We start from the raw sequence: 9,770 nt of genomic DNA on the forward strand, positions 1-9,770 counted from the left end.
CTCATTTAAACTAAGGACTGTATTCAACTAAGGACTATTTGAGGCTGTTTTCCAAAACAATCAACTTTTAATATACTTTTACAATTTTATGTGCTATCACTAAATGTACACTTGACCAAAAGAATAAGTGCACATTTTTCACAAGTTGTTTTTATTAGATTCATATTGTCTTCTATAGAATTTGCAACTTTCTATACACATAAGAATATACAAAGACCAGCAGGTGTGGTGGTACACACCTGTACCAAAACACTTAAGTATAGGCAGGAGGATTATGAGTTGGAGGCCAACTTGGGCTTCATAGAGAGACTGGAGAGAGAGAGGGAGGGAAGGATATACAACTATATATGAAGATGTTGGTCCCAGGAAAGGAAAATGCATTCCATTTCTTTATTTCCTGCTGATAGCCACAGTGGTTTCACAATGGTTCAGAACTTGCAGAAAACCAGTAGCACCTTTTATTTTTCAAACATCTTAATCCCCTGGGTTACTCTTAGCCCTTTGTTTCCTCCCTTAGTCTTTACTGCAATGACCTTCACTGCTTTAGAATTCAAAATAATCTCAGATATCTAAGAAATCTTACAAGTAGTGACTGCAAAAACAAAAACAACAAAATCCTAAAACTCTTTGCAATGAATATATTCCTTAGTGGTTGTGTGAGTTTATGAGTCTGAAACCTTCCCACTAAGCCTGGAATGCAAGAATTGCTAATTGCACTTTCATGGATTTTTTAAAAATTATTTTTATTTTTATTTCAGAGAGAATTAAGAGGGAGACAGAAAGAAAGAGAAAAAGAGAGAATAGGCATGCCAGGACCTCCAGCCACTGAAAATGAACTCCAGACATATGCACGACCTTGTGCATCTGGCTTACATGGGTTTTGGGGAATCAACCCTTGGAACTCTGGCAAGCACTTTAACCAAAATGCTATCTCTCAGGCCCTTTTATGGCTTTTAAAACTTACAGCAACTAGTTTCCAAAGGAATGTGTTGCTCCCTTTTGCTTACCCATTGATAGGTAAATCCAGAGACTTTCTCACCTCTTGAGGGCCTCTGCTAAAGGTTATCAAGCTATGGGTTTTAACAACATAAGCAAACCTCTGCTAGAACTCATGGTCTGCAGTGTTTCTAGACTTCAGGGACATGATTCATAAATCAGTGTTTTACAGTCCTCTGGCTACATATCAGTATCAGAACTGACATGGGAGAATGCTGATCTGAATGAGGCAGTTAGGGTGATTGGATTCTCTAAACTAAAGGCAAGAATATCCTTAAGTCTGACCTTGCAGTATCCACTACTATGTTCTGCCAAGACCCCTGACCAGGAACCAAATCCCCCGTCACCCAGGAGTCACCCAGAGAACTGCCACAGAAGCCAAGACACTCCAATGTAAAAGCAACAGGTTTCTTTATTGCAAGCCTAGGCCTGGGCTCTGTCCACACAGTCTGGCACAGTGGTAGTGAGGGAGAGAGCGCCTTTCTTTTGGGGGAAGGGGTTCATATAGGAATTTGAGCAAAGAAGTAGGGGATAGATACATGATGGGCTGATTTAAACAGTTCTGATTGGCTTGGGGTTTCAGCAGGCAAAGTTGGGGACAGGAGCTAGGAGCACTTCAGGCAGATGAAGTAATCTCAATTGTCCTTGAAGTGGAGATTCCTCAGGTTCTTATCTCAGCAGATAGTCAGAGGCCAGAGCCCCCACTGTGGTGTGTTTCTCCAATGTCCTTGAAGTGGAGATTCCTTAGAAACTTTAGGGGGAAAGGCAGCAATTGAGCAAGCAAGCAAAGTTTACAGAAGCAAAGGTAAGCACATTAGCCAGCTAGTTCTCTATCTAAGTCAGGCCTGGGCCTTTTTGCTTAAAATGGTTATATTTGGTCTCTCAACTAGAGATCAGCTCCTTATCTCTGGCCTAAAGGAGCTTCCTAGACCTGTTTTTCCATGAGCCCTTCCTGACTTATGTGGAGGTCATGGATTGCCTCTTTTTCAGCCAGCCCCTAGTCCAAAGCAATCACCCCTCACTCTGTCTCACTATAGCCTGAAGGTGAAACCCACTACAATAAGATTATAAATAGACCCTTACCAGGGGCAAGGGCTCTTGGCTACCCATTCATCACTCCTGAACCTCCAAGATGAAGAGAGAAGCCCTGGCTCCTCTTTACCCGCTCCCACCTTCCACATGGCAGGAACTCTGTGCACTTTTCTTTCCTTTCCTCCCTAAATCTCTTCTCATGTTTCTACCAGGACAATCACATGGGATTTCAGACCTTATGGGGATATACATTCCCCTTCCTTTAGTTTTATACTTCCCTAAATAAATATAATAATTTAATAATTATCCTTCTGAGTTTGGTTTGCCCAATTCTTTTGTTGAATACAAATATGAACTCAGAGTTTGGAGTTCAACGACTTTCCTGAACTTCCAACACACACAACATAACATAAATGCAGGAGCATTCATGAAAGCTACTTTGTGGTCTGGTCTCAGTGTGACACTATAAAATGTGACTCACCACCTAGGCCAAACCCTCTTTTCTTGTAAGCCAAACCACTTTCTTCTTTTGTGTTTAATATCTCCTCAATGGCTACTCCAATCTTCTTGAAGCCTAGGGGTTCTTACTCACTTCCACCCCCAACTTACCCCATGTTCTGCTGACTCTGTGCCCTACATTGTAGACATGGTTTTCCCCATGCCCAACACAGGTGTCTTGTTCTCAGTAAAGGCCACTCTCTCTCTGACTTTATTGATGTTATTTTCCTTGCATCATTAACCACAGAATCAGCCTTCTGCTACCATTGCCAGGAGTTCTTGGCTCTAACCTTGACCTTCCGCATAGTCTCCCCCAAGCAGCCACAAATCTTCTCCCAACCAAGCTTGGCCCATATAGTCATACTGCCCCAAGTGTAGCTTCCCTCTTCTCTACTGACATATGATCCAACTCAAATCTCTGTTCATTAAGAAGTGTCCTAGCACTTTAGGCCACAGTGTGCTCACCTAGTCCTATAAGTCTATGGAACACATTAACCATACCTTGGAGGGTAAGATGCCATCTTCTAACTAATAATGGTATCATCTTTTCTTCTCAGAGAAAGATAAAACACATTTGCAGCCTGAGTATTCCTCTGTATAGAAAAGAACACATCTTCAGAATGTAATTTTTGAGCAGGTAATCAGACTCAAGAATCAGCAGTACTCTATGGAGTTTTTACTGTGAACTTTTTCAGTAGAGGAGTCTGCCAGTAACTTAAGGTAAGTGGAGAGGAGACAAGCGGTTACTATCTCACTTTTTAATTCAGCTTTCTGGAATTGATATCCAATAGATAGATGGATCTCAGATCCTCTATGATAGTAGCTTATTATGTTTTTTAGAAAAAGAGCCATTCCTACCCCTAGGCTTTGCAGAAAAAAACTGAGTCACATGCACAACTTAGTCCAGGTTATAAGCCAACAGAGACTTCCTGCTCCCCAGTGGATCGAGTATAGACTGAGCTTACATGCTCAGGACTGTCTTGCTGGAAGATTGGACAGTGTTTGCAAAAGCATTTGGTAATGTGTTTTTGGAAAAATACAAACAGATACTTTCGGAACTTCTCCCAAACGAAGGCATAGATGACAGGGTTGATGCAGCAGTGTGTCATCCCTAGAGTCTCTGTCACCTGAATGGCCTGGTCCAGTCTATTAGAGTTATCACAATTATTCAGGCCAAAGAACATCTGGAAAGTAGTGAGGAAGAGGACAATGTTGTAGGGAGTCCAGAAAAGAAAGTAGACAATCATGATGGCAAAGATGAGCCTTATAGCCCTGTGCCTCTTCTTCTCATTCCGACAGCGAAGCAGAGTGTGCAGGATTCCTGAGTAGCAGATGACCATGACAAGCAGGGGCAGGACCAGGCCCAAAATAATCATTTTTAATGTCTGGAAATTCTTCCAGAAATGATATTGACGGTTTGGAAAATGAGGGCTGCATGTATAATGAAACCCCTCTTTTTGAGATCTGGTAAATATTATTCCTGGGAGAGAGGCAAATATAGCTACCACCCAGGTAACTCCACTTGTCATCACCCCAAAGGTAACTGTTCTGGCTTTTAGAGCAAACACAGCATGGACAACAGCCAAGTACCTATCAATGGTCAGGAGGATGATGAAGAAGATTCCACCAAAATAACCAATGTGATAGAGCCCTGTCAATAACTTACACATTATGTTTCCAAAGACCCATTCATTTGCAGCATAGTGAGCCCAGAAGGGGAGTGTGAGCAGGAATAGCAGGTCTGAAATGGCCAGGTTGAACAGGTAGATATCGGTCATGCTCTTCAGCTTTTTACAGCTTATCAGAATGAGGATGACGAGCACGTTGCCCACAAAACCAGAGATGAAAACCAATGAATAGAGTGGGGGCAGAAGCTGGGCTGCAAGTTGCTTCACATTAGTCTTTTGGCAGGGTTCTGCCATGCCATAATCAGTGTCATCGGTCGGACTCGGTACTTGAAAATTCATTTCGTAAAACTCTGTGGACAGAGAAAAAGCACTGCTTAATAAAGTTGAAAGTAGTTAGTGGTCTACCACAAATGTAACTATTTTATACCTTAGTAGGTCTGTAATTGGATGAATATATTTCTACAGTTAATGTCCTTGCTCACTAGATGAATCTGAAATTCACTGTAACATCCATCTCATCAAATAAAGTCTTGTTTTCCATAGCAATGTGGGGAGAATAAAACTGTAGTGACCATTTGAAGAAAACCAGTCAGGTACTGTGTAACTCACAAGCTTATAATTTATATTGAAGCTGTAATTCCTTAGATTCCTTAGCATTAGTCCACAAATATCATATACCACTCATGAGCCAGTTAAGAAAGGGAATATGCTAGGTACAAACCACTAGCCTATGTTTTTCTTCAGATAACCTATGAGGCAGATGCTACTGTTCACAGTTTTGCAGACAAGGACCCTCAAGCACAGAAAGATGATTAACTTGAACAAGAAACACATAACCAGGAAGTAATTAATTTTATTTCTGGCAGCCTACACTCTTAAACTGCCATTTTACCTGCCTCTTATCTTCATGGTAACTAAAAAGCCAGATCAGCAGTCTGGTGTCTGGGAGTATTACAGAATAAAATGGGTTAATTCTTCAATCCCCCAAGGAGGTCATAGGCTCCAACAGCAGTTATTAAATACTTATTCCATCCTCTCACATTGTCTCAGAAGTTTGTTTCTACTTTTGAAGTTGCTGCCATCAAGAGCTCTCATATAAATGCAAGAAACGGTCAGGTGAAAAAATGTTTCATCCACCTCCAGGGTGATGTCACATAGGATGGGTGTTTCTTCCTCTACAACCACCTGGCTTGCCTAGTCTAAGTTCTACTGCTTTGACAGAATTTTCACTAGTTGAGTCTTGTATGTCTCAAACTACTTGGCTCTCCCATTAGGCAGCTGGGAAAAGTGCCCAGGAAAAAAATCTCATCTTTAAATGCTGAACCAGAAAAGAATAGGGCATTAAATGTGCTATGGAGTGTGTGTCTATATATGTGTGTATATATATATTATTTGATATCTATAATATATATTACTTGACATTTGGAACTTGATATAAATTTTGACAGTTTTTAAGTTTCCCTCTTTTCTAACAGAGAGAGAACCAGACTTAGAGCTCTGGTGTGCATATGATGAGGTGCCTCATGGAGAAGTTTCATCTCTTCTCAGATGAGATCTCAGCCAAGATCACCCCCTAGAACCTTCCTTTGAAAGGAAGGGCCCCTCTTAAGTCCTTCATCCACAACAATGTTCTGTGTCTTTGATGGCAGGATACTCTGAAATTAATTCTAAATGCTGACCTTTTCCTTATCTTAAAGATAATATTTTCAGATAATTCTGTGAGCACTGGTTGCTATCAGATATCTTCTCAGGATTTCTATTAAGGATTTTGCTCATCACACAAGTCAAGTGACTAAAGGGTGACTTACCAAGTCTCTTGTCGGTGTCTCAGTTCCTTTGGCCAGCTCAACTGTGAAAATCAAAGGCATAGGCAGTATAAATAGGAAACAGGTTTTCTTTTCTTTCTTTCTTTTTTTTTTTTTTTGACAGGGTCATGGGGGGTGGAGTTTAATGAATAACTGTACTGTGTGGGGTGTTAAACAGTTCTTCTTTTTTGTTGTTGCTATTGCATTTAAAGTAAACTAGAAAAAACAACTTTGGTCTGAACATTTATTTAGGAGCTTACCTGTCAAATTATTTGACTTTTGTCATCTGTTTATCCAATTACACAATCTGTTAAAAATTAGAAAGAATTAGAGCTAGAGAGATGTCTTAGAGATTAGGGTGCTTCTTGAAAAACCAAAGGTCCAAGGTTTGATTCCCCAAGACCCACATAACTCAGATGCACAAGATGGCACATGCATCTGGAGTTCGTTAGCTGTGGCTGGAGGCCCTGGTGTGTCCATCCTCTCTCTTGATCTCTCCCTCTCTCTCTCTCTCTCTCTCTCTCTACCATTCTTTCTCTCTCTCTCAAATAAATAAATAAATATTTTTTAAAAATTAGAAAGAATTAAAGGATAGTAGAGCTAGAATACTTACATCCATTGCTCAAAAACCCATGTTTGAATTTAAAACAAAATCACTGTCCAAAAGCAAATAACTTCTTCAATACTGAAAGCCTCTAAGTCATAAGGCAAAAGCATGAGAGCATCTGTGCCCTCAGTTAAGCTCAATCCAGCTTTCAGCTTCATTCCAGATATTGATGTTATACCTTTTTTTACCCACTCTCTTCCCCTCCTCTTTCTACAATTCACACTCATATTCTCACCACCTATTCAACTCTTCTCTGTAAATTAACACAACTGGTTGTCAACAGGGTTTTAACTATAGATTCATCTGTGAACTAAACACATTTCCTATCTTCTTCTAGTCCTGGTAACTGATGGGACATTTTCTATGGAATGGTAAATGATTATGCATTCTATTCTATACCAGATTTATAGGTGACAGTACTCCTCACTCCAAAGACATAATTGATCTGGGATTTTCTACATGAAATTGGCAACAATGAATAGAGGTGCATGGTCAAGTTTAGGATTGGTAATGCCACATGCAGCCATGTCAGGTCCTCTGTATGGCTAGTGGTTTCTCCAAATATGAAGGAATGACAAGATAACTGAGAACAAAGCACAGAGATGCTCCTGAGCTATCTGCCTTATTTTGTCTTCACTATAAAAGCAGCAGCAGGAAGGTAAAGAAAGCTGTAAGCAGCCAAATGGCACATATACAAAGCTACAGAAGGCAGCCTTAGTGTGTAGACACAGCAAATGGCCTCTGCAGCCAGACTGTTGCACTAGAGGCCCAGCTCTGCTCTCATTTGTGCATTCAGTTGAATTGGACTGTTGGAAGGATGATATTGTCACAGACTATTGCCACCAGTATCTCCATCATGCTTTATTCTTGCTCTCATTCTTATTCTCAGAATATGGCCTCTTCCCCTCAGGATAAGAACATACTATCATGAAGGCTGGGGTGATGGCTCAGTGATTAAAGGTACTTGCTTTCAAAGCCTTCTGGCCTGGGTTCAATTCTCCAGTACCCACATAAAGCTAGATTAAAAAACACACGTGTCTGGAGTTGGTTTGCAGTAGCAACAGGCTCTAGCATCCCCCCCGCCCCATTCTCTCTTTCTTCTTGCAACTGAGAGAGAGAAAGAGAACAGACTATTACTGGAAGATTTATCACCTCTGGCTATCTCAGGTTGTTTTTTTAAAAAAAATATTTTTATTTATTTATTTATTTGCAAGCACAGAGAGGGGGGGAGAGAGGGAATGAGTACACCAGGGCCTCTTGCCACTGCAAATGAACTCCAGATGCATGTACCACTTTGTACAATTTGCTTTACATGGGTACTAGGAATTAGAACCCAGGCCATTAGGCCTTCCAAGCAAGTGTCTTTCACCATTGAGCCATTTCTCCAGCCCTAGGTCAGGGTCCCTGAACTCAGGCTCCCGAAAATGCTGATGCTGCATGTAGTTCCTAATTTTGTCCTTATGTAAATACTCCCACTTCCCCAAAGACTTGTAAGGAGGAACTTGAGACATTAGTCTGCTTCCTTCTGGGTGCCTGGCATCCTCAATAAGTGGCTTTCTTTTTTCTAATTCTTGTCTCTTGGGCACAAGCTTTCCAAGTGTGAGTATCCAAGTCTGAGTTTGGTAAGAGTATGAGGTGCCTACTGCCATCATTTAGACAAACTGCACACATCAAGCTTTTAGTTACTCAGTGATCCTTTCAAAATAAACAAAATTTAACCTCTTGGATGATACTGTACAAATGTTATAATTCTGTTTGTGAACACCATTGGTTATTATTGTCACCGCAGAGATCTGGGGCTTTGCTTGTGTGCTGCATTGGTTCATCAGAGTGGCTGAGGACCTTAGGGCTAGCTAACCCCCAGAGGGCAGTGTAGAGAAGCCAAGCAGGCTTGAAGCCACTCAGACAGGGCCTGTGGGTATGGCTTCCATTTCCTCTTCTGTAAATGATGTTAGAAGCAGGCAGCTTCACTCTTATTTATTTTATTTATTTCAGAAAAGAAAAAGAGAGAGAGATAAAGAGAGAGAGAGGGAGTGAGAGAATGAGAATAGTGCTCCTGGGGAATCAAACCTGGGTCCTTTGACTTTGTAGGCAAGCACTTAACCACTAAGCCATCTCCCCAGGCCCAGCTTCACTTACAGATGCTACTTGACCTCATGCACTTTGGAAAACACACCTTTGACAGAGACCAGGGATAGTATTCAAAGACTGCAGAAAGGAAGATCAGCTCAGAAAGACCTTGTTCTCATGAGTTTCTGGTCCAGGGACATGTTCTCATGGCCTCCAGGATAGAGATTCATACAAATGATGCACAAGGAAGTGAGGTCCTATGGGAGAATTTTTAGAAATTAATAAGTGGACTTTATACCGAATATTACAGCAATCAGGACCAAGTTGTGCTGTAACTTGGTTTCTTCCAACTCTAGCTACCATGACAGGTATCTGAGGCAGTACCCATGTAAAGGCAGAAACACAAATTGGCACATGTGTCTGAAGCTCATTTGTAGTGGCAGGAGGTTCAAGAATGCCCATACTCTTTCTCTCTCTCTCTAAAATAGATAAATTCTTTTGTATTAAGTAAAATAGTTTGTATGAACACATCATGTGTTGGTGCCATCATTTCCCTCCTCCCTACCCCCATTGCACTGAGGGCCCTCTTCAATGTAATTGCTAATATTCATCATGGGGTTGAGCGTTATGAGTTGTGAGAGCAGCAGTCAGCCATTGTGTGTGTTGTGGGCGTAGAGGGCAGAAATCCTCTGGATATTTCCTCCCAACCTGTGGTTTTTACAATCTTTCTGTCCCCTATTCTACAAAGTTCCCATAGCCATGGTGGGTGTTTTTTAGTCTACTCTAGTGTTGAGCTCTAGGTAGCTTCTGGATTTCTGCTTTGGTACATTTTGAGTATCCTCAGTGTCTGATGCAGGTTGTCAGGCTCACTGTGGAAACAGCACTCTTGCTCATCTTGCCAATTCCTGTGTGGTTTCACCTGGGTCCTGGCTGATGTGCAAGGGGTGATTTATCTCCTTGGTTCTCACTGCCTTCTGAAAGAGAAAAACAGATTCTGCAATGAAAGTTGAGGTTAGTATAGGCTAAATGAGACAAGTATCATTAATTAAGAGAGATTTTGATGGATGTAGCCTCTCTTTAGCCAAAGACTAGTGGGAGCTTCTCCTTGGAGCCTATGATTTTAGTTTCCATAGT

General features: G+C 41.2%; 1 protein-coding gene across 2 annotated transcripts; it reads right to left on the bottom strand.

The window, feature by feature from the left end:
• Positions 1-1,468: 1,468 nt before the first annotated feature.
• Positions 1,469-6,052, bottom strand: Ccr5 (C-C motif chemokine receptor 5). 2 transcript variants are annotated; one of them, XR_006634002.1, is made up of 3 exons: positions 5,963-6,052; positions 3,028-4,504; positions 1,469-1,747 (listed from the first exon to the last, which is right to left on the bottom strand). XR_006634002.1 is itself a non-coding variant. In XM_045136933.1 (2 exons), the coding sequence occupies exon 2, from the start codon at positions 4,491-4,493 to the stop codon at positions 3,435-3,437; it is 1,059 nt and encodes a 352-aa protein (XP_044992868.1). In that variant the 5' UTR covers positions 4,494-4,504; positions 5,963-6,052; the 3' UTR covers positions 1,469-3,434. The 2 variants fall into 2 exon arrangements, 1 of the variants encoding a protein (XP_044992868.1); XM_045136933.1 differs by having other exon boundaries at positions 1,469-4,504.
• Positions 6,053-9,770: the final 3,718 nt, after the last annotated feature.

The sequence above is a fragment of the Jaculus jaculus genome, chromosome 17 (assembly GCF_020740685.1).
Source record: "Jaculus jaculus isolate mJacJac1 chromosome 17, mJacJac1.mat.Y.cur, whole genome shotgun sequence".
NCBI lineage: Eukaryota > Metazoa > Chordata > Mammalia > Rodentia > Dipodidae > Jaculus > Jaculus jaculus.

What these genes read in the sequence shown, in the direction of transcription:
- Ccr5 (XM_045136933.1), bottom strand. Translation starts at nt 4,493, where the DNA reads ATGAATTTTCAAGTACCGAGTCCGACCGATGACACTGATTATGGCATG.